The sequence below is a fragment of the Tyto alba genome, unplaced genomic scaffold, assembly GCF_018691265.1.
Source record: "Tyto alba isolate M040663 unplaced genomic scaffold, T.alba_DEE_v4.0 Super-Scaffold_14, whole genome shotgun sequence".
NCBI classification, from domain to species: Eukaryota; Metazoa; Chordata; class Aves; order Strigiformes; family Tytonidae; genus Tyto; species Tyto alba.
The window spans coordinates 45,255,843-45,281,715 of NW_024881276.1; the positions used below are offsets into that span (position 1 = coordinate 45,255,843).

The 25,873-nt window shown below is 37.4% G+C and overlaps 1 protein-coding gene across 5 annotated transcripts in view; it reads right to left on the reverse strand.

Annotated features, from left to right (window-relative positions):
• LOC104357209 (ephrin type-A receptor 6) overlaps positions 1-25,873 on the reverse strand; it is a 508,448-nt gene that overhangs the window by 369,564 nt on the left and 113,011 nt on the right. For all 5 annotated transcript variants that reach the window (XM_042788830.1, XM_042788826.1, XM_042788827.1 and 2 more), the window contains exon 3: positions 5,023-5,686. In XM_042788830.1, the coding sequence (XP_042644764.1) occupies positions 5,023-5,686 (664 nt within the window). The remainder of the gene's footprint in view (positions 1-5,022; positions 5,687-25,873) is intronic.

Sequence of the window (25,873 nt, forward strand, 5' to 3'; positions counted from 1 at the left end):
GAGTAGATCTCATGAGTAAAGAAATACTCCGGGGAAAAATTGTTAGAAAACTCACCTTTTCAATGTGCATGTTTTTCTTTCCTTTTCTTGTTTTCATGTCAGCAGACAGGTAACTAAAGCATGACTGTTACAGTAACCACTTGGTTTCCCAGTAACAAAGACATGCTATAGGTATGTGTATAAGTATGGGCTTAGTTCATATTTGCAAAATAAAAATATTTTCCAATTGAATCAGCTGAAATGGCTGAAGATAGGCTATCAGAGTAGAAACCCTAACACTGAGACATTATTACAAATTCAAGTAATTGATAACAGAAAGAAGTGTTTGTTAAATTAAACGACTGCTGATGCTTTCAGGCTTTAGTATCCCTAGGAAGTGATGTTCAGTCAAGGTCAAAGAATTTGAGCTTTACATTCCCACTTCTTAGTGTATTTGTTTTAATTAAAATAAACCATGTGAGTCTATCAGTTACTGTTTTACATTTAAAAAATTTATTAACCAATACCACACAACATCCTCTGGGGGCTGGGGGCGTTCCTGAGAACATTCCACAAGAAGAGTCAACTTTTTACAGTTAAAACACATTTCTGCAATGTGCTTGATTAGTTACAACTACAATAAATTCTGAAAATACTGTAATAATTATTTGCTATAGGTAATTGAATTTTTCTCTGCAATTAATTGCTAACCTTTAATAATTCAGATATTTTTTGATAGCTCATTAAAGAATCAGATTTCAGTTAACAGTCACCTTATTACTACTATATCACACCTAAAAAGAACAGAACGGTTATAATTAAGTTTATATAGTGTTCGTTGTCATGACTGATTCTATGTAAAAAAAACAAACACCCAAAGCCCTGATATGGCCTCTCCATGTTTCACATTTTACATTTCAATTTAGGACAACTTTTGTCTTGGACTGACATTCACAGAAGATATGACATTGAACTTGCTATTTTTAATTGATGTTTATTAGAATCCTGTGCAGCATCTCTTCCTCATATGGTATAACATGTGAATGGGGCTGGTATCAATGACTTAAAGCAAGCACTTCGTATTAGAGCAATTTATGATTAGCATTGCCAAGTTATTGGTACTAAGTTATTAACACCTAAAGAAGCAGAATAGTATGAATGCTGCTGCTATTTCAGGATTTGGGGGAAAAAAAAGCCACTTGTAAGTAGAGTGCTAGATTGTTTACACAATCAGTTCAGAGAACAAGGTATTATTTTTTCAGGTTATGCCATTAAGAAATGTAGGTGACAAATAACTGAACCACTTGCAATCAATGTGAATTTTCCCAACTGGCTTCAGAAAAGGAAGACGGTCCCGAAATTAATGAAAAATTCCCTTATCAATCTGCCTCTGAACTGTTCTAGACACACTGGGGTATATATTTAATAAGTATGGATATTTTAATACAGTTGTGAATTCTTCTCAGACACTTTGACTCTGAAATAATTCTTTTAAGCTTAAATACAATGGATAGAGAATACTGATAGATTCAGAGATACTCATAAACCCAACATAGAGTGAAATAACTTAAATTTTGTCAGTTAGGCTATTTTTTGAACTGCCAAAATCTACTTTACTTAATTCCCTATTATTTTAACATCCATGGTAACACTGATCAAAAGGTTGGTTTTTTTGTTTTTTTTTTTTTTTTTAATTCTCATTCTTGCTGCTTTGTGAAATTATGAGCAATGACAAAAGGCATAATATAATTCCTTATGCCATTTAGTACTTCCTGAATAGAGAGTGCATATCTCCACAAATATCAAAACAGAAATTTAGTTTTTCAGTTCTGTGACAGATAAGCTATATTTGCCATGAAGAGATAATTATTCCCCACTGAGCCATGTGCTGGTATATAATTTAAAGTTTGACACCCTTTGCAAGCAGGCAAAAAATATTCAAGTATTAGCAAGTATTGCCCACCACTGAATTAATTGCCAGAACAGATTGCAAAATAAAATAACACGTTGTTTTGAAAGTTATTTTCACGCAGAAGAAATAGTTGCCAGTTTTGAATATGTCACAGAGTATGTCCACAAGAAGAACTGGCAGAATGGCATCAAATACTTCCATGACTCAGATTTATAACTTCAGCAGTAGAATGGGAGGGACAAAAGGAGCTTGGGTTGGGATTAGGGGGAGGGACCTAGAAAACGTGCATATTGTATAAATACATCTCAGGTCGTCTTAGCAGACTAAGATGTAGTAGCTTCTGTCTCCCCACCTACTTCCCCTTCCCAGCCCCACCCCCATTAAAACAAGCTAAATAAGCTAAATGTAAATTTTACAAATTTTCCCTTGGAAAGTTAACAATGTTCAGGTATTTTATAATTTAATGGGTATGAAAGAGTTAGTTCAGGATCTATTACTAAGTGACAAATCTTTTAAGCTCTAAATTTCTGATTTGTGTCTCAGCCAAGAAGCAATGGCTCAAAATAGGACATTATGGCTGTCTGAAAGACTGCTACCAACATAGGTAGTGGTCTCGGTTCAGTTCACAGTGCTCAAAACAGTCACATTGTAAAAATGCATTCCCAGCTGCCTGAGCATGCATCTCCAAACGCAGCTTTGACACAAAGGGAAGTGTGGCCACCCTGACAGTAAACCTTTCAACTCATGATTTAAAGCACAAGATCTGGAAAGTGGGCACTGGTGAAATTAAATTGCTGCTCTTTAGTTATGAAAGTATCTTATACGTTTGGGCTTGCCTTAGGCATGACATTCATGAAAGAATGCAAAACAACTGTACTTTGAAAAAGTAGTACTAATATTAAAATAAACTGAAGATGACTAAATGGACAACACCATACACCTATGAAAATTATTTCAAAACAGATATGAAAGCTCTATTAGATTATAATTTTCTAAAATAGTAATTTATTACTCTTGGGGCAAATAGGTAAGAACATGCAAACTGATGGCTTGGAGTATTCCATTTCATTCCATTCCATTCCATTTAGGAAGTACCTTTTCAGCAGCAGCTGGACTGCCAATTGAATAAATTAGTGGAGTCCATGCATAGCAGAAAAGTTTCTTGATTTATTTTTTTTTTGTGGGCTTTGGTTGCTGGTTATATTGCTCACGTACAGTTCTAGGGTATGACTCACATAATGGGCAGAAATTAATTGAGTGTTAATGTCTTAGAAGAAAATCCTTATCCCATTAAGAGAGAAACCTTTTGACCTTATGTAGAAATTTATACTTGCTTACAGTAATGGCAATGTCAAAATTGTATCTTTGCAATAAGCATATTTTGATAATAATGCCAGCAAGATCAGACAAAGTGATTTTCATTTTCCGATTACAATGCACAGTGTGCTTTTAATGCTCTATATTATCCAAGGTTTCTCTGCAGCTTGCCTAATACCTTGAAATCTGAGGAGCTCTTGAGCAAAATATTTGGGCAATGGCAATGTCATTTGTGTAATTTATGGATATGGACTCTTTTCGTCTTCCTTTATGCTACAAAGCAAATGTTGAACCAAAACAGACTGGTGTCTCAGTGGCTACTGAGGCTTTTTTTTAAAATCATCACTGCAAAAAAAGGTACCTTATTCTCAAGTCATTCTGAAACTATCATATACAGTAGAAGAAAACCTGAAAAGTACATGTATTCTTTAGTAATTCTTTCTGAAGCTAACAAAACAACTAAAACTGTGCAGTATGAAAAGAGGGATGCCTTTTATGATTAAATGTCACCTATCCAACAGTCTTGGTAGGTGGAAAATAAATCTCAATCTGCACATTCTCCTTGGATATTATTCTCAAACTGAATCCACAAAAATTCAGAGTCCTGGGCTTTACTCAAGTACACCACAGCATTTACAAAGTTTTAGCAATGCATTCGTGTTCTAAACAGCACAAAGTTTAAGTAACCTGAATTTTTCCATATGTGCATGAAATCCAGTTATCACAAAGTTTGACAAACACAACCACACTTTCAAGAGTGGAAGACAGGGTTAATGAACCACACCAACACTCAGATTGCGTCAAAGACATGCGTTTTGCTCCTGCACATGTTTACTGTCCTACCTATGAAAGCGAGGGGCTGACAAGGGAAGAAAATACATTTCCCTTTGTAGTCATCTCCAAGTTGAAACCTTGATTTGAAACATCCTTAGTTCACTGTCATAGTGACAAGGTGCAGTGCTATGTTGTTCTATACATATCAGCACAGAGTGCAGTCTCTGCAAAACTCCTGAAGATAAATCAAGCACAGCTATCCTCAGATAGACAATTCTCAAGATTCAAGAAGGTGGCAAACATTCAGCAACTAACTGATGTACTGACACCAGCTTCACAATCTGTCTTACTACATTTGTACATTAGTTTCTGTGAAAAAACAGTGTTAGATGTATAGCATCACTCATATATTGTGATGAAACCATTCTGAGCACTTCAGATTCTAAGATTTTGCATTAACTCTGAATAAGGCCTCAAAGTCTCTAACAGAACTTGATACCTACTGATTTTCTACAACATTAAGAAACTCCTTTATTTTACAAAAGCATGGATAATAACCTTATTTCTTCAGGTGAATTCATTTCTTCTGTCTTTATGTGCTTACAGGAAAGATTTGAGTCTGAGTTCATGACTAGATTCCCTTTTTAGGAATATGGAGGAAAAGATTTTTTTTTTTTTTTCCCAGTCATTGCTCATCTCATCCTGTGACAGATATCTAAAACATGGCAGAGGAATTCTGTTCCAAAGCATGCACTTATCTTGACTACAGAAGTAGTGAAGGTGACTAGCTGATCTATGCACACATACATTGTGGGCACCTACAGCGAGATAAAATTAAGGTCATCTTTAGTAACTATATGTTTTCTCAGAAAGACACAATAACATTACTTCAAATCGCTTTGCTTATTCCTGGACAAGAGGTATTCCTTGAAAATGTGATGCAATATTTCAAATATACAAGTTATTTGCTGTGCATATAACATCATAAGACTTTTTTTTTGTAATTAAAAAGATAAATAAATCAAACAATGTTTTCTTACCATGGCAGGAGCCATCCACTTCTTCATATCCTACGCTGCAGATGCATCGTCCTAGAGGCACAAGCCAATCCCCATCTGCTCCACAATACAATTTTGGAGTATCACGTTCCTCAGCGCTCTTCACACAGGAGCCCCGTACTTCCACCAAAGAAGAAGAATCAACCCTTGGAATAGTGTCAGGAAACATAGCCAAATTACGGACTGTGAAAGGGCACTTTTTATAATAAACACGGACTGAGACCAAAGCAATGCATGCTCCAATGTCCTGAAAAGCAAGATAAAATCCTTTCTTGTTTATTGGCCCAACCTCACGAACTTCTGTGTTGAGTTTAAGAATGCGGTCACCCAAGTCCATCTGGGTAAAGCTCTCATCAGCTGCAATAGTATCAATTTTAGTGTACTGGTTTGGCTTGAATTTTACTCCATGAGGCTCATCTGACTCCATGTAGTAGAGATTGAAAGTTTCCTTGCAGGTTCCCAGTACCCATGGAATACTGTTACAGTCCCTCAGGGTGAACTTCATTTCCACATAAATTTTCTGTGCAGCATCACGGGAGATCCAGTTTGTTTGAAGCCAGTTGTTTTGGTTTGGTTCCATCACATTACATACCTGGTAAGTATGAATGGGACGATTGTGTTCATCCATTTCAGTTATGGCATCCCACTGAAAAGAAAATAAAATTGTTTGAAAACTAATAAAAGTGTACATGCATATGCATAGTACATACAGAGCCCGTGTATATGCAGACATGGGCACCCCATGTATATGCCTGTGGCTTAACTAAGAATAATTATTTACTTAAAGTTTAGTAGAAAGACAGTAGTTAAAGTAGATACCAACTACAGAATAGTACAGGATCTTTTTCAGAAACTCTATGATAAATTTCTATTAATAAAAACATTTTCAAATCAATGTGGCTCAACAGAAGAGGGAAATACTGGCCATGTTTACATTAGCAAATTTAGTAAGCCTGAGAACATTCCTGGGCATGTCATTCAATCATCTATGCCAAAAAAAAATTGCTAGAACAGTCCTGTTTGGCATGCCAGTGGGCCGACTCTTGGCAGTCCTGAGCAATTCCCTCAGCTTAGGTACATGGCACTGGCCAGGTACACGCAGCAGTAGGTAGTTGGGATGCAGCCACACGGGTTTGGTGGGTCTGAGGTGTTTGGTGTAGGTTGTCCTGGTTTGCACAATTGCTCTAGAAATATTTAACTGTATATACATAGATGTTACATTTCTAGATCCAGAAGGTCTCTATTACACTTATTTCTGCTAAAGAAAAAAAAAAAATTCTGCCGCAGGCATCATGCCAGTGTTGTTTCCTTTTATTAAAATTATCTTTCTAACAGTTTGTATGTGAAGGAGGAATTGTTTTTTTCCCCTCCCCTTCCTCCCACTCTGCCTCCGAGGTTTTATGTTACATGAACTTTGGTAAACTGTTCTCAAATTCTGGTGGAAATTCTTACATAGAGCTTTCCAAACATGCATCTTTGAAAAATTATCCATGTGCTATGTATGAAAGGCTTATCAAACCTATTTTACTACATAATCTGCTACCTTAAAGCATTACTAATATCCCCAAAATAGCTTCAATATAATTGAGTCAACTTTCCAGTAAGCACTCCTAGTATCAATATAGCATTAGATACAAATGTTATCCAAAAACATTGTGTCCCACAAGAACTTTTAGTGTGGTTTTATATGTACTGCTGTCTCATGGCATTGACATATCGAATAAGCCAAAAACCTGTTCATAAATATCACTCAAAATGCCAGACTACATTGTTTTAATGCCATGAAACATCAAAATATGTATTATTTAAGTTCACGGTTTAGCATACTTGGAACAGACTTATTATGAGCATATATTTAGTTAAAATTATTTGCCCACAAACTGATGCATAAGCTTAAAATTGAGAAAGTAGAAGTTTATGGAGTATTTTAACTCTCATCAACTTTCTCAGATTTTGCAGTTACTGTATGGCATTTTTAAGTTTTTATTAATTACATACAGGTGTATACACGTAACATGTCAAAGCACATGTTCAAATTATGCATAATAAACAATTCTGACTACAGAACCAAGATACAGACCTTATACATCATTGTTCAATTAAAAAAATCAAATTCTGTTAGCCCCATGATACATCAACACCACCCATTTTTCTTCTCTAACACGCACAGTATCAATATTTTTAAAATTAAAGTTATACTCTTAAAGATGCATTTTGACTACCTGAGCAGCTGAGTATTCACAGTGCCTAATTACTTCAGTATTACAAAGAAAGTATGGTTGGCCTGTGGCCTACCACACTGAGAAAATGTAGGAAGTACAAATTCCGTTTACCATATTTAAGCAATTAAAAATTATATATATCACCATTCAGAAACACTGTGGAAATACAGCCTTTACCTGTTCATCTTTTTCTGTGAAAGAGGAAGGCATTACTTAAGAGTTCGGTCCTCATTTTCAGAAAAATTCCCAGACATCAGATGACTCTTAAGGCCCATGTGAACATGGAGAAACTAGCTGGCTTTGCATTTTAAGAACAAATGGTGCCACAATATGAAAGTGGGGGAACATGCACATCTCCAAGACCTTTCACATAATCTTTATATAAAAACAAACCAAAAAAACCACAAAAGCACACAACACCACAACAAGTGGGGTAGAGGGGAGTGTACCTTTTTCTTTAGGAGTGAACTGATCCATCATGGTGAAAGCAACAACAAAACAAATAACAACCCATGCTCCATTAGCCTGAAAACTTTTGTTTTAAACAGCAACTGGAATTCATGTGGAAAGAGAAATTATAAGCACTGCCAGATATGAGCAGAGGATTAGGATTCCTGGTCAGGTTGGCATGCACATGGGAGCTATGCAGAAAAGTAGGGTAAGGGAAGGCCTTTATAGGCCATAAATTTTGGGGATTCTTCCTATCACATCAAGAATGATAACCTTATCTGAAGGTCCTGTCCCAAGAACCACAAACCATACTTCTTATGATAGCCATACAATGGCAAATACTTGGCAAACAATCTGCTGACTCTTCAGAGATTCTTATATGGCCAAGGCCTTTTGACCTCTAGGACTTGTATGCATTCAGAAAGGGCAAAGCTGCTATTTCTGGTCTTGCCATGAATGCTGCACAAATTGAGATTTAGTAAAAATTGTATGATAAAGGACTAGGTAGCACAGGACTTCTTGTGCCGTTGTCCCCAAACTGGTTTGAACTATGATTAAAGTCCACCCTGTAGCAAGCAGTATAATACACCCAAGTAGATCTTGGCTTTGGGGAAGAAAAAAGGGACTTCAGTGCTCTGGAAGAAGCCCAGGCCTCTTTCATTTTGCTAAACATGAACCCACACTGCTTGAATTGATTCAAAACTCCACAGCCATGAAGCATTAAAGAAAATAAGTAATTTTAAGCAAAATAAATTAAAATCCACAGCTCTAAGCCTTAAAATCTCACCAGAAGAGGTTCTTTAAAAACAATACAGGTATGTCCCTCAGCTACTGATCTCCATTTTGCCTATCATATGTGTTACATGATCAAAGGATAGAAAACCTTTTACTTCACATATAAAACATGTACTGTAAGTTTAAGCATTATTACACAAATTTGTGTTAAACACAGATATAACCACAATGTAGATTATGAAAAAAACAGAGAAGCACAAAATGTTTTCTGCATTTACTTGTGTATCAAATAAAATTAAGAAGAAAATGTGTTACACACTCCAGAGAGGTCTCAAACAAACAAAAACAACCAAACCCAAAACAAACCTACAAAAAACACACGAACAAAACCCAAAAAACACCAAACCATACCACCACACAAAACAAAGAATAAATGAGTACTTGGTGGGACAATATTTTAAAATAAAGAGCAGTCTTCAGAATGAGAGTAAACTAGCCTAAAACAAAAAAGCCTCAACATACTACTGCCTCTTAAATAGATTAGGAAAAAAAAAATAACCCAACATATTCTCCTCTTACCATGCGATTCTCTTCATAAATATTTATGTATTCACTTTGAATCAATACCTCTATTTGAACTTAAAAATTAAAGCCTTGAAGTTAGCTGCTAATTGTATAGCTAATAATATAAATCTATTACTTGTGTAGTAAAGGCTCAGCACTTCAATAACTGGTTTAAAAGAATAAAACAAGATGGATTGATCAAACATGGACAATACTTTAGTTCATTCAAAGCATACCTTGTGTGCTTCATGCCTGCACCTTTCCACTGTGCTCTCAGAGCACCTGATAATAACTCTCATTTTATAAGAGTTCATACACTGGGCAAGAAAAATGTTTTAAAGGCATTGCAAAAATGTTTAACAGAACCAGTAGTCTATTCATCATATGTAAGAAATATTTTCAGAAAAGGTTTACATGTAATATTTCAACCTAGCCATCATACCAAGAGAAACTGTGTAAGATATGCTTCTAAATGCAGCTGTGAGTTTGTTGGCGTGTGTTCTTAATTACTAGCCCCAGATATTGAGTACAAATGAGGTGAAATCCACAACACCAAAATGTCAATGTAATTTACTGAAAAGTCTAAAAGAACTAAATCCCTTATAGTCTCTGACAAGGACACATTTGTCCTCAGTGAAATACAATCTGCTTTTAATTTTACAAAACTCTTGCATTTTTCTTCTGATAAAAACAGCCAGGAAATACTAAGCAATGGTTAAATTCCCTGAAGACAACAAAAAGGCAAACAATTTATCAAATACATACTACTTTTCTCTTGTACTTTGTATTACAGCTCCTAATTAATTAATTAGAATTAAATCTGGCCAAGGACATCAAGGGCAACAAGAAAAGCTCCTATTGCTATACCTGTGATAAAAGGAAGATGGAGGAATATGTGGGCTGTCTCCAGGAAGAAACGGGAGACCTGGTTACCTGGGATATGGAGAAGACTAGAGGTATTCAACAACTTTTTTGCCTCAGCCTTCACCAGCAAGGGCTCCAACCACACCATCCAAGATGCAGACAGTACATGTGGTGACTGGGGAAAGGGAGGACTGCCCATTGTAGGACACCATCAGGTTTGAGACCATCTAAGGAACCTGAAGGTGCACAAGTGCATGGGACCTGATGAGATGTATCTGCAGGGCCTGAACTGGTGGATGAAGTGGCTAAGCCACTATCCATCATATCTGAGAAGTCATGGCAGCCCAGTGAAGTTCCTGCTGACAGGAAGAAGGGAAACATAACCCCCATTTTTAAAAAGGGGAAAAACGGAAGACCCAGAGAACTACAGGCCTGTCAGTCTCACCTCTGTGTCTGGCAAGATCATGGAGCAGATCCTCCTGGAAACTGTGCTAGGGCACATGGAAAATAAGGAGGTGACTGGTGACAGCCAGCATGGCTTCACTAAGGGCAAATTGTGCCTGATGAATTTGGTGGCCTTCTACAATGGGGTTACAACATTGTTGGATAAGAGAAGAGCAACTGATGTCATCTACCTGGACTTCTGCAAAGGTTTTGACACTGTCCCGCATGACATGCTTGTTTCTAAATTGAAGAGACATAGATTTGACAGATGGACCACTCGATGGATAAAGAATTGGCTGGATGGTCACATTCAGAGTTGTAGTCAATGGCTCAATGTCCAAGTGGAGAGCAATAATAAGCAGCATTCCAGGGGTCAGTCTTGGGACCAGCACTATTTAACATCTTTGTTGGTGACATGGACAGTGGGATCTAGTGCACGCTCAGCAAGTTTGCCAATGACAATAAGCTGTGTAGTTTGTTCAACATGCTGGAGGGCAGGGATGCCATCCAGAAGGACCTAAACAGACTTGAGAGGTGGGCCCATCCAAACCTCATGAATTTCAACAAGGCCAAGTGCAAGGTCCTGCACATGGGTCAGGGCAATCCCAGCTGGGGTTGTTCAGCCTAGAGAAGGGAAGGCTCTGGAGAGACCTTATAGAAGCCTTCTAGTACTTAAAGGGGGCCTATAGGAAAGCTGGGGAGGGACTCTTTATCAGGGAGTGCAGCGGTAGGATGAGGGCTAACAGTTTTAAACTGAAAGAAGGCAGATTTAGATGAGATACAAGGAATAAAGCCTTTCCTGTGAGGGTGGTGAGGCACTGGAACAGGTTGCCCAGAGAGGTTGTGGCTGCTCCCTCCCTGGAAGGGTTCAAGGCCAGGCTGAATGGGGCTTTGAGCAACCTGGTCTGGTGGAAGGTGTCCCTGCCCATGGCAGGGGGTTGGGACTAGATGGTCTTTAAGGTCACTTCCAACCCAACCCATTCTACAATTCTATTCTCTATTCTAAATTAAAAGTAGCTATAAATATTTTAGTTCTGCAAAACTATTCTTTGCTTAAACCTTAAAAACAAATTAACAAAAGCATCTCATTAGTGGTGTTTGCACGGGAACATGGTAGCTCCCCCCAGAATACCTAACCTGACATGCTGAAAAACTGGCAAAGCTGTCTGGTTTAGACAAGCTGACAGTTCAGACTTCCTTCAAACTGAGACTTTTGGTGCCCCAACACACTACATTACTTTCAAAACTTTTTTATTACATGCCTTTCAAATGAGGAGAATGTGATAATGTTGATGGAAGAAGCAGCAGTGTAAAGCTAATTCTTACAACTGGAATTCCAGGACTTATGAAGAAGTAGTGTTAAAGAACACTGGAGGAAAGATTTCAAAATCCTATTTTAACATTGTAATCAACAGCAGCATGGATAAGAGGTTACATTTTACTTTCACATCTGGCATAAAAGAGGAGTAAATGTCACTAAAATAGAAGAACATGGAATTTGAAGATTGGTAGATAGGAGATTTTAAGATTACTTGTCACATTCAAGTACAAAACAGGAGATTAGGCTACAAACCAGTCAGATAAAATCTCAGCTGTTTTCACATCTCTAGAAGCTACTTCAAAACCTGTTTCATTTTAGAACTTCACTAATATTTAACAGCTGTACAGAGAACACTATAAAGAGCAAGTTACCTAATTTAAATCTTGTACTAGCTATATAGAATACTGAAATCTGTTTTCAGTGTTACCCGGTTTTTGTTATTCTTATTTTAAATCAAACACTACAGATTTACAAAATCACCAACAGCCATTTATTATAGTTCAGTAGGTTGTATCACCAAAGGCTATACGAACATTACAAAAAGAGAGACTGCATTTCACATATGTTATTTTTAAAAACATTACTGTCTGGTAAGGAAATGTCTTAGTCATAGCACACTACAGAAAAGTAAACACAGTGGACCAGTTTCATCCTGATAGAGAAGCAGTCATAATGTCCCTGAAAGCACCAGTTATTCCAACAAATTCTGAATCTTGACTTATATTTAAATCACAGTCTACCACTTAAGCAAACCTTTATTCCCTTGATCGTGCTGCTTAACAAAAAAAAAGAGATGTTAAATTGACAATTGGAATGATTTGCCCAATACCAGCCATACACAACATTGGATTTAGAGGAGCATTGCAGAACAGAAAGGACTGAGAGGATATTAGCTTGCTCTGTTGCAACCTCCCAGCCCCCTGGCAGCACTGGAAAGTTGCATGTTCTCATGTCAACCCTATAGCTCCTCTTTGACTTCCAGTCCCCAGTGCTGCCTATGGACATCAGGGAGCAGTCATGGCACTGCATCAGGGCCAGGAATACTGCAGCTTTTTCCATCTGAAGACCTGCACTGCACGCTCTTCCCCACCATGTCACTCGAGTCTCTCGTTCCCCACATTGACAAACTCCATTGTGCCATTTGCATAGGAGCAAGGCCAAGTAGATTCTCACTGTTTAGCAGCAGCCCTATTTGTGCTTGAAGAATTCGTTACAACACTTTATTCATATGTCAAACTGTACTGTAAGAAGCTTTTCCAATTAATAGGGGTAGTTATATCAAGCAGTTGAAAACGTCTATTTCATAATGAGCTGATACCTAGATAATTTCACATGTAGTGAAAGACACTTTTCCCACAAGTTGTCACAGTGATTGATGAATTAACAGTGGATTCTTAATCTCAGATAACAGTTATTCAGGCACTGATCCCAGCAGCAGTTTGGTAATTTTAGATGGCAATTTTAGCATCTTGCACAGCTCAAGATTCTTTATATTGGTATTTTATTTCACGTAAAGGAAAAGGTAGGGGTACTGGTTATTTAGGCCAACACACTTACTCAGCAGTTTAGGGACTGGAAGAGACCATCTGCCCTTACAAATTTTGCTGCATTTGTATCCTAAGCTAGAAAGCTCCCTCCCCTTTCTCCTTATCGTTTTACTCAAATGATAGTTCTCTAAAAATGAATGGTTCTGCACTTACACATACCTAACCAGTGTATCTTAGCTCACTCCTGAATAAGAAAAGGTTGTTGTAGACTTAACATAAAGTTAGGTTTATGTTACACAGATCTGATTTACTCTACTGGTGTCAGAGAGCTAGGTAATTTTGGAAATGTAGCTGTCAACTACTTCTTACACAAAAACATACGCTGGCATTTGAAATTCAGTGAACCTGAACGGTAGCAATACAGTTTTTTGACTTGTATCCCTCATTGCCCACAGATGTCCACTTGGAACAGATCAGGTTCCTAATAGTAAAAGGGATGGACTATGTTTGTTATACAGAACTGCTGCTATTCTAAAAAACAGTCTGGAGAAAGTTACAAGTAATCATTTCCATATTTATGACATCCAACAAGGATAAAAAGAAAGCAAATAGTATTTTTTTTCCTAATATTTTAATTGGTTCTCCTATTTTGTCATTTTTACAAATGGTTGATTACTCATTTTGGTCATCAGTATTTGTAGTTTTCAGCTGAGAGTCATCTAATGAAATCTACAAGTGAATTCTCATTTTTGACTGTTCACTACTGACAATATTTTAGATCCCATTTCCATGGAAACAAGCTGAATTGTAAAGATACAGGGAGTTTAAAAAGTTTTTTAAATTCCCTTATACTATCTCCAGTGAGATGATCTCCATAGAAATGAGATCAGAAAGGTCTAAGCTAGGAAACAACAGAAACGGACCTGCACTTGGCATGCACAGCTGCCGGCTGCCATCTGCAAATGCAGATTTAAACAAGTAGCTCCTGTAGTGACATTCAAGTAAAACAAGCTATACTACATAACAATTGCAGAAAAAACCCTTCTCTCTCAAATTAATGTGCTTATAAAATGAACATTTTCACACACAGTTGGCATTTAAAACATGACACTGAAAACAGCAAGATTAAAGAATATTGAAAAAACACTACAGAATTAAAGATACTGAGTTAATATTTTTTCCCGTTCCCTCTAACCCTTTTTTTTCTCCTCCACCTTTTTTCAAGATCTACAGCTCTGTATTTGAAGATAGGTGCTCAGACCTCCAAAGCCCGGTAAGTGATAATATTGAACTTAAGAAATGTGCCTATTTTAAAAGAAGAAATAAAAAAATGGGCAGACAAAACTTCACAACAATTAATATAATTCCTAGCAAGTACAAGTTAGCATAGCTAGCAAAATAAAACAGCAATTAAACTACTTACGGTCTTACATTTAAATCAAGCTGATTTAAAGTTGTTTAGGAAATGCATATAAATATATAGCATGTATTAGATTAGCTCTGTAGAACTATAACTACAATTGCAACACAGGTTTAGAGGAAAGCATGACATTTGTTTTCTACGTAGGCAGCAGCATATAGTCACAGACTATGGGAGTCCATGGCAAACTCCTCAAAATCTGTAGAAGTAAATGTAATTAAAAGGCAAGAATATGATCATAAATTAAAAAAAAAAAAAAAAAAAGTTACATGAAGAATAACCGGGGAAAGAGAATACAGGAAAAAGTGACAGATCGGTCCATGTTCTCCAAATGCCAGCACTGATAGGGCCTGGGCTGAGTAAGAACTGCTCTTATGGCTAAAGTGGTCAGGATGATTCAGAAAGCTGTTAATACACTCAAAACTGAAAATCCAAAACAGTGAGTTGCTATTCTGTTATTTACATGAAGCACTGAATACTGAACAACCATGAGGATGAGCTGCTCCAGATGATCCAAATTTGCTATGGAAATTGTTCTCATTCATATGAATGATTTCTTCAGGCAAGCAAGACTAGGATCTGGTGAGATTAGGGGTATGAGCCCTGGAATCCAAATGAGACCAACCTCAGATATATGAAACAATTGACTCTCACTTGGCAACTAGCCAGCGTAGGAATTTGGGGTCATAAAGCAGAATAGGACAGCCCTGCTCTAGCTTTGTACAGCACGGTGTGGCTGTTCCAGAAGAAAAGGAGTCACAGGTCCTGAATGTGAACCTTTATGCATATACTAGAAAAGATCAAGATGCTAAGAAACCATGTTTATGTTTCAAAACGTCTAATCTGATGTAGGACTCAAACTAGTGAGGCAGTCAATCCATTTGATTGACCAGAAGTAATCATAATGCACTGATGAAAAAAGTTGCTCATGGAATAAAGTTTCTGCTGTCTGGATATGGCAGAAAAGTCTAAAACAGGAACCAGAAAAATAATACACCTTTCCTTCCATTCTAGATCATGACAAGGCAAAGCACATTCAGAAAAGGGATACACAGAAAAATGGGAAGAAAAACAAAAAAGAACTCACACATACACGTGTATACATGAAGGCTGTTTAAAACAAACTGATATATATAATTGAAGCCAACCATTAACACATAAAATGCCATTCTCCTCAGTACTCTGGAACACGACCGTTGTTTCCCTGAATGCATTATGGACTATAAAAGATTCAGTGACTTACATGAAGGATCTGCAAGGATAGTATGTCAGACTGTAATTTTCTTTCTAAGTAAGATCTGCTAGTAAAACCTCAGCAGGTGGTGAGAGATGCCACAATTCAGTGGTGGAAAGTGATGCTGATCACCTTTCTAGGGTCATCTTATCTCCATGTAATGCAATACTTCCTGACATATTCAGAATTGAATGGAAAGTGAGAGCAGAAAGTGTATGCCTTCTCCAGATACTATAGCTCCTAGTACTCAACCCTGCTGCATGCCATTCAAAACCTGCCTGTACACCATCTCTGGGACCCGCACTGTAACTTGCTGACCTCTGTTTTACCAATGAAATCACAATAATCAAACAAATATACAGAACAGTGGTTTACAGGTATCTGCTACTAGAAGAGAACTGAACCTAGCTAATTGTAAGAGTTGTGTGCTACAATTAGCAGAGAGGCTGCCAGCAGCTGCAGAATTCCTCTGCTAAGACAAAACACTGAACAACACTGATGCTGGAAGGCTAATGAGAACAAGAGGCTAGCAATCCTCACTTAGCTGAATGGCATTTATGGGATTAACTAAGGATACATGCAGAATGCAATAACTCTAAACAGCAATACTTAGGTGATGAAATACATGAGTCTGTTGTGGAATAACTGATGTGTGTATGTAAGAAACAAACTTTGCCACCTATTAGTAAAATTGAGATATCATGACTTAAAATACATAAGGAAGTATAAGAATTTACACTTATAATTGGAATAAGACAAACAAGGACTGAGAACAAATTATCACTAAAAAAATAAATAAATCAGACTGTAGGTATAGTTCAGTCAGGCTCCAATAGACATTAGCTGTTTAGCAGTAACGCTTATTTGCTGCTATGTTGCTTTGTTTCCTGAATATGAGGAGCTGGAACAATCCCAGCTCTGCCCCTCCAAGCACCTAGTACAACCAAAGTAACTGGAGCAGGAATGTTATAATACTGCTCAGTAAAGCCATTGTGCTGAGTACTTTGGTAATGCTGCACAATGGCTGGCTGCACCAGCTATGTGGCCTGGGGGAATTTGTTGGATCTCCAAAACAGTAGAGATAATGTTACAGTAAACACTGTGTGTCCAGAGATACTTAGAAACACAGAAAAAAAATAGACTGACTGGGGGGACCTTTACAAAAAACACACGAGCAATCTCTAGATTTGTAGTTCAGAAATTTCTACCTATTCAGAGGTCACCTATTAATCTTATTCACCTGTTTGTCACCAGCTCCATGCAGCTGTATCAGTACTGCACTGACTGACCCAACAAGCTTTGTAGTACTGCAGAGCTGGTCAGTAGGCTTCCCTCCTGCCATGCCCCCACCTCAACCCTGCAAATTGTTTTGGCCTGCTGAGAAGCCAGAATAACATCAGAGCAGGGAGAGACACATGGTAAAAGATATTCTCAGCCCACAGTCTGAGCACTGACCTTCTCTGCTTTCCGATTTTAATGTACACGGTACTGACTGCTTTTACCAGTTAACCCCTTTAAAACTTGTGCATTGCATCAAGTCATGAATCTGACTTAAATGCAAAGTTCCAAGTATTAGTTCCTTTTTACTTGCTTTTCAGACTTTGAATCTTCAATTTTGGTATTTGAAATTCCTCTTCAGCAGCGGGAGGATCATCTTTTGGCTTTAGCATGCCAAGAGGCAGAGCTTCAAGCAAATATCACATAATCCCAGCAAAACAACAGTCCTAGCTACACGCACCCAGAAAATGGGCTATGACTCAGAGTTTCCCATTTTAATTTCCTGACTAATCACTCAGAGAAAAAGCTTTTCAGTACCAGTGATTGCAGAAACTGTATAAATACCTCAAAAGCTCCAGGTTTTCCCACTGAAAAGCAGTGCATCTCAGGGTCTATTTTAATGTGGGCATTGGCATATTTAAGTTATCACAATTAGCAAGCAGTCAACGGGGTTGATATGGATGAAGTAACACACATAATATCTCTTTATTGCTTCTTCTCATCTCTCCCCAATTCTTTCCTAAAGTCTCTAGTGTTTAAGAAAGGAAAACACTACCCTGTCGTTTCTGCTTCTTATTGAATCAGTACTAGTCAATTAGTGGTTTTAATTGAAACTATACCAAATGGAAACAATTAAAAATAATAATTATACGAAGCAGCTATATAAGGCTTTTAATCTTTGAAGTGCTTTACAAACACTAACACATTAATTTAAACTAAGACATAAAACTAAAGAAGCAAAACTAAAGATAATGAGAGGAATGTTAAGTGACAGATCACTGATTTTTACCAGGATGTGCTGCAAGTTATAGTAATGAGGAGGTTGCTGTATCACTCTGGATGCCTTTATCTGACACTACACATGCCCACATGAATGGAAGTGATGTCACTTCAAAATTTTACTTCAGCACAACAATATTCCTTTAAGCACGTTACCAACGGGCTCCTTCAAAACTGCCCTTCATTCCTCTGCAACTGTTGTGCTACCAGGAAAAATGGAGACTTCTTTCTCAGCACACGCCTGGGTGAAATACCTGCTACCAAACTGCTGATGAATGACAGAAGATGCATCTTTCACTGTCATGCTCATGCCTTTCACCATCATCTTAACAAGTGCTATTGCTATGTGCCAATAACATGAATGATTCATGACTTCATTTTATTTCCAAGCTATTTATCCCTTCTGAGCAATCAGAGTATCAAAAGGGAAAAAAACAAGATAAGAGCTACAAGAACTATTACAGGTAAAAACTTGCATTTATTGGCTTGCAAGGGGTCATGTTGATACTCTCAAGTAAAAGCCAAAAACAATGGCACCATATCCTGCCATTAAACTGACCCCATACGTTCTGGAAAGAAAATCAGAGAGGTGAACAGAAGAAACAATTATTGGAAGTGGAGCAAGCTGAGTAATATATGTAGCAGCTCAGTTTATGTGCAATTAAGTTCTTAAGTTTATTTGCATATTTTATCTACATACATTACAGCTTTATTAATTTTCTAGGTTAAATCAGTGGTGCATAAAGATTCTGTAGAAAAACTTCCATTACAGGTTGGAAACATCTTTAACAAAGTGTCCAAAATACGTATAAATACATAAATATCATAAATCTACATTTTTTTTAAATTTTTTTAATTAAATGCTATCTATATGAAACTTACACATATGGTTTCTGAACTCCAAAGCAGGAACAGATGAAAACAAAAGGGGAGGAGAAAGGAAAACAATAACCAATGTTTTCCAGCAAATCAGTTTGTTCATGCTTCCCATGTAATTACTTATTTACTGAGAGCTTGTAAAGTAGTACTGTCTCCTGGGGGAGCACAGGCTCAATCATACTCATTAAAATAACCTGCTACCCTTCCCCAGTGCTCCTCCCTTTCATCCTATTTCTGAGCACACAAATGGAGGAAACAAAGCTCTTAATTATCCCATAGTACATATAAGCTGGTATTGAAAAATACTCCATTCACCGGAGTTGAATACAGTATCATCAGAGCAACCTCTCAGGCATCTTTTTTCTACGTTGTGCCACATTCTTCAGATATGTCCAAATAAGAAAAAATATGAACTATGATAATGAATGAGTCATGTACTCTTTCATCCTCCTCCCTCCCATTACCCATATTTTCAGTTAGATAAAAAACAAAGATACTTTTAAAATCAATTTATGACAAAGCTAATGACAGTAAAGGAGAAAATTCCATTTTACTCTATTTTGATAGATAGAATAATGTTTCATATAGCTTTATACATAAACTCCATGTAAAGATGATCCTCTCTATTCTTTGTGTTACATGCACGACTGAATTACATGGGTACATACTGAGCACTGTTTTGTTCATGTCTGCGTATTCAGAACAGTAGTCCAGGCTGTCTTGTCATATGGGTTTGCAATCTCTTTAGGTTCCCACAAGTTAGAAAACAGCTAGGAGGTATTACTTCAGTGAACAGCTTCCTGTGATGAAACACATACAGATCTTCAGTAATTACATTTTTCCACAGGTCTGTTCAGGTTACTGAAGGAAAAACCTCTAAAGAGTGAGTTGGAGAGATTTATCTATTTACTTGCTCTGTTTTCAGTTCAATAAGCACTCTCTTTAAAGAATACATAATTCTCCCTAAGATACATAGAACAAACTTTGGCCTTCCAAAAGGACCTTGTTTGTAACATGAGGCATCACTCACTACGTGGGCACTTTGTGTTAGGAGTGTACCCTGATCAAGTCAACTGCAGTTTCCAGGAAACCATTTCTCAGTGATGGATAAAAGATTTTAAGTCTCCATCTTTTATGCCTTTGAAAGGAAGGGCTGAACATAGAACTAAAAATAAAAGGTAAATAATTACATATGGTAAGACACTTTTACCTCCACTGAACAGGACACATAATGAAGGCATCTTCACTGTACTCTGACTCCCTTGTTGCAAAGACTCTGAAGCTTCTTCAGAGACTTAAGGTTCTGCAGAAACGATCCCTTTCTAGCTGAAATAACATCGCATGTGCCAGTCTTCAACCAGTATTTGTTTCAGTTATATACCAAAATAAAACAAGAACTTAAGTATTTCTAGCTGTCCAGTGTTAGTGTTGACAAACCAAGTCATCTACATGACCACCTCGTGATTCACCCCACCAGGTGCTTCAGGACCTTTTTGTGAGCACAGACCACATGGCTGTGTCATGTGTCTGTCTGGCACACAATTCACAAAAGAATTTACAAGGCTGAAAATTGCAAGTCAAAGAGAAGACAGTAAGGAAAAACATGTAGTAATAGCAAACCACTATAATACTTAAGCAATTCAGTGAAATGATGAGTGCTTGAGTTCAAGAGCATCGCCATATTTGACAAAAGATAACAAACTTGAGCCACAATTTTCATTTTAAAAGCACACAATTTAGGGTAAAGATATTTAAACTTGTTATACTTTCATTTGCTTTTACATTTTCCAGATTCTGCAATTGCAAGGGTAGCAACTGGCTTCATTATCTTAAGTACAGTAAGATTTTTTTCACCTAACTGAAACCTAGAGTTATATTTGGACCCTACTGTAGATAATTTGGTTTGCAGACTTGCTGAGCAGCCACAAGCTAATGACAAATCACTGCATCTGTGGGTGGTCATGGAATGTCAACTATAAGTCAAATTAAACTTCAGGTTATTATACCCTTTACCAAAAGAAAGATTACACTTTGCACATTTTTCTTCCAGAACTTTCAGTTTTCACAACAAACTTCCCCTTAAGAGAACAATATTCATTACACTCTAGTTGGACACAATTGTTGAGATGTTAGCCCAATGTCCATACTTAGTATATTGTCTGCCAGCAGTATGTCCTTTTAACATGAAAATAAAACCAATTCATGTCTGTAATTTGTGAGAAACAAAAAGAAGAATCAGATTTTTGGCATGTGTCTTCACAGTTTTTTTTTAATGGACACTAGCAAGATTTAGATTTTTACTTATATCTTCTACATCAGTGAAGGTCTTCACATATCATTTATCTAAAATAGTTCCATGACTATTTGGTCTAATTAAGAAACACTGAATAAAGCTTTCATAAAAATTAGATTAGTATCATTGAAAGAATGCACACCAAAAGCAGGCAATCTTTATAAAATACTACTAAAAACCTTTAACTTCTTTTCTGTGGACCGAGCTAAATTTTTTGCTATGAAACACTGTTTTGTATGTTTTCTTGGTATTTAAATTTTGCTTTTAACAGACCTCCCAGTTTTCTAGAATGTAAATGTTGAAGTATTCGTGGGGCCATGGGGAAGAAAGCAGTACAATTCAGCTTTGAGCATTATGAAGAAAAATTCCATCTGGTAGAATTAAGAGGTTCTGCAAGAATCGGAAGTTCAGGGAAAGGCAGGAAAAGACAATTTCATGTTTAGTTTTTATCTTCCTGTTCCTCTGTTACACCAGGACTGTCCTAAGGACCATCGCAATGACTTTATTCGCACTGCAGTATATGATGTGACTACTCTCCTAGCATAGTATTTAGCCCAAGAGAGGGTCTTTTCAAGTTTCCAAAAGTCTGGATCTTGATAGCATGTTTAAATAGAGAATTTCAGAATGTAAGCCTGTCTTGTTATTAGATAAAAGCATGTGACTGTCTAAAGCTGTAGGACTATCTCCTATTTTTGTAGAGGCAAAATATCTATCACACTGGTGAATATATAAACCATTATCAAATGGCTGAATGTAGAATAATTGTTTAGTAGTTTTCAGACATTCATAAATTATTGTCTATTTTTTTGTTACTGTAGAATAATAACCGTAGGGAAATATAACACTCCCAGTTCCCTAAAAATTTCCTTATTAGACTATGATCAAATTGGAAAGCTGAGTTCTGCAATTCCCTCATAGCAACAGAATGCAAAAGAAATTATGAGCAACATTTCTCCCTCTTTATAGACATGACCTCATGAACTTCAGAACTTCCTGACTTTTTGACCTTTCTGTATCTGGGACAAGATCTGGGAATACACAATCTCCATACAAACCCTGGAGAGAAAATGGAAGCCTCCGAGAAAGGAAGAAGCCATAGGATCCCAATCTCCTCATGTAAAGGAACGAGGGACTGAGACTACCTGAGAATGAGGACACAACCCAGGAATTAGAAAAGCACCGTATAACCATAGACACCAGAGATTAATTTATCATTCCTTCATCACCTTTTTTCCCCTTCATCAGTCATAACCATGTAGATGGGAATAGACAGACAGTGATTGTGAATGATTAACTGAAATTGACTGTTTCTATTAACTTCACATAAGAACAGTTATATAATTCATGCTGCATTGTATTTGTTATATATAGCCACCCAAATCGCACATTTTTCTTCCATACCCCATTTTCAATACAAAGCCCTTTGGTTCTCACAAGAACACCTATCTCAAGGTTTCTGCCCTTATTTATCAAAGATAAATATGCATATAAAGTGTAGGTACAAAAGACAAACATTGAGATATCATCTGTTAATCATAGTCTCATGATTCTATGATAATCACTTTTGTTGAAGTTACATGCCTGCAAAAGCAAGTACTTAGTGGGCTGAATTCAAGTCCTTTCCCACTCCCCACTGCCCCCCAAACACAGCACAAGTCTTCCCTAATTCTTCCTATTCTGCTCTTCTGCTGAAACTTGAGATGGAAGATAGTGAAAAGGAAAAATGTTTTAGTAAATTGATTTATGTAGAATATTTACCTGCAATCCTTTCTCATATTTGCAGTCCTTTGTTGAAGCACGTATGTTAAAATAAATAAGCATGCTTTTGTGTGTGCATCTGTTTTCTAATGAGATCTAACGTAATAATCAGTGTGCAGCAAGCCGGGGTAGTTTAATATACTCCTTGTTTCTATCCAACTTCATAAAAGTTTCATTCATCTTTTCCACCACCAACAAGAAAGCATTAAAGTACGTATAACAATGTAAATAACAGCACTTAACAACCTACACTTTCAGTTGCAGTATTAAATACTGGTTTCTGAAAATACACAGACTACTTTTCAGGAAGGCTAATTAGCTGTTTAGTCAAGACAGTTCAGGTAAGCTAGCTACTCTAAAGTTCACCTTTAATAGTTGCTACAGATGAGAATTAGCAGTTAAAATTTTTGGGACAAGATGTGAATTTGATGTGAGAGGAAAGAATAACAGAATTGTCAGTGTTCACTTTTTTTATTCTCTGATGAGCTGCTGTAAGGCTCATTGTTCTGGCCACAGCTAGAAACTTGAACTTAGCACTGTCAATACAAAAGCAGCAGATGATTATCCAAAACAGGAGACAGGTAGAGAATTAACTGGAAGGCTGGATGTAACACTTGAGGATTTAGTATAATTTTATTTTTTCTATTTCTGTACCACAAGCTGGCAAAACCACAATAAATACACACAAAGGAATTAAAAGCTCCTCAAGAGTAGGGTCTAATATTTTTGTTCTCTTCATAGATAAAAATAAATTCAATTTTTTCCCCCATGAACTGGGATAGAAGACATTTATTTAAAATCTGATACAAAAACCCACTATAACCTCACAGATCTCCTAATTCTTTACCCCATATGTGTATTCCTACATAAACTTGGTATATCCAAAAAAGGTACTTTGACCCAAGATTAGTGAGGAAAAGAAAAAATGCTAAAAAATTTCAGAATAAAATCACTTTAAGCAGCCTCTATCTGATAGCGAAAAGCTATTTACTGTAAAGACTGAATTACAGCACGTACCCTAACGTTTTTCCACCAAGAAGAAAACCATGCCACTCCACAGAAAGTTCAGATTGGATCTAGTAAGTGCTGTAAGATTTCTGTATCAACTCAAGAGCTCTTCAGAGTTAGTAGGTCCTCTCCATACTCTAATTCCTTTCATGCAGTGTGTCAATAATGCTGACTCTTTAAACACTTGGTAACAATCCCTCTTTTAACTCCACTTTCCCTAAACACAGATTACTTGTCAGCACTGCCTATAAACACAGCTCTATCATATTTGTCAGCCCTAGAGAGACTGAGGACCTTAAATGAGTATCTGTCTTAGCTTCCACTTGCCCCTTACTTGTGTCCTGGTATCTACACAGTCATACAAGAGTTTTATTCAGACTTGTGGCTGGGCTTTTTGTTCTGAGCTAAAAAAGCAAATAATGACAAGTAGAAGGTATAAAACAATCCTGGTCCAAATACAAGACAACAGACATCTCACTAAGAGGCCCCAAGTCTGATCAGAAGCACTCAGGCCAGGGACTCAGGGTTTACAGCTACTCCGTACTTCCTAAGTGTTCTCCCTTATTCTGAGCAACTACCATCTCCATCTCCCACTACTTAGACTTCTTCAGAGTTAGGTTTTGAACATTCTCCTCGGAGACAGCTTTGAAGTGCTATTTAATTATATATAGTGTGGTGGAGTTGCTTGTGCCCAACATTTTCAAATTCTGTTTCTACCCCTGCCATAAATGCAAAGAACTGTGCAACGCTGCTGGCTCCTCCTGCTGCACTGCAGTTCAGCTGTTTGGGGCTGAAACAATTGCAGCATCAGGGAGCACTCCACAAGCCAAACAACTTTTAAAATACTGGCCGCTCCTGTTTGGGTGCATTCCTGTTGCAAAGAATTATTTTTTCATCATCTCAGCAATACAATTTACAGTAAATGGTAATAGCAGAACTGAGAGAACAGAGAGTAGTGTAGGAGAAGCAGCTTGGGGCACAAACTTTGCATGCTATCTTTGCTGCCAAGTTATCAAGAAATCCTAGAGCTAGTTGCTAAGGGCTCATTCCCCTTTTTCAGATATTATCACGGTGTATGAACTAGGCATCTAACATCTCTTTTCAGTACAGAACATCTGAAGCGCTAACTACACACTGTTTCCTTTACAGAAAATGTTTTCTTAATTCAGTGTTAAACAAAATGACTATACAGCCAGTAAAAAGATATATACAGTATAAATATACATACAGATCTTATGATTGTGGAAAAATCACAATCAAAATTACATACTTCTCTTATAAATCAGACAGCAGGACTTGATAATATTTCTGCCTGATGATCCAGCTCCCTGCCCCTACCAGAAAACCTACTTAGTTCCCTGCCGGTTCTCCACAGAAACTTCACCAGGTACATTAATAACCCACACAAGCAGCGGCTTTTCCTGCTGGTACATCTGTGAGCAAGTTCCCCGCTCCACCCGCTGGTGTTGAGGCTGTTGAGCACAACTAAAGCCTTCCACGATGGATTTTGTGTGCAGGTGCAAATACCACCAGCACCACAAGCTGTACCTTGACCACAACCTGCAGAACTTAAAGAAATTCAAGCTAACAAGGCCTCTGAGGCACGAGCTCCCACCTCTCCTGCTGCTTCCTGCCCATGGTCAGCCTCTGCCTTGAAGATCCCATGGGACACAGATGACCCCCACCGGTCTGTTTCTCTTAAAAGGAGGTTTATGATACGAGTGCTTTCTTACAACCACTACTGCCTCAGCACATTGGTATTGAGCACTTACAACTAAACAGTTGTCCTTTTGGCGCGATTTTGGCAGGTGGGAGAATGACAGGCAGGATGACAAGATGACAGTCAGTGCAGTGAATGTAATAATACAATAAGACAA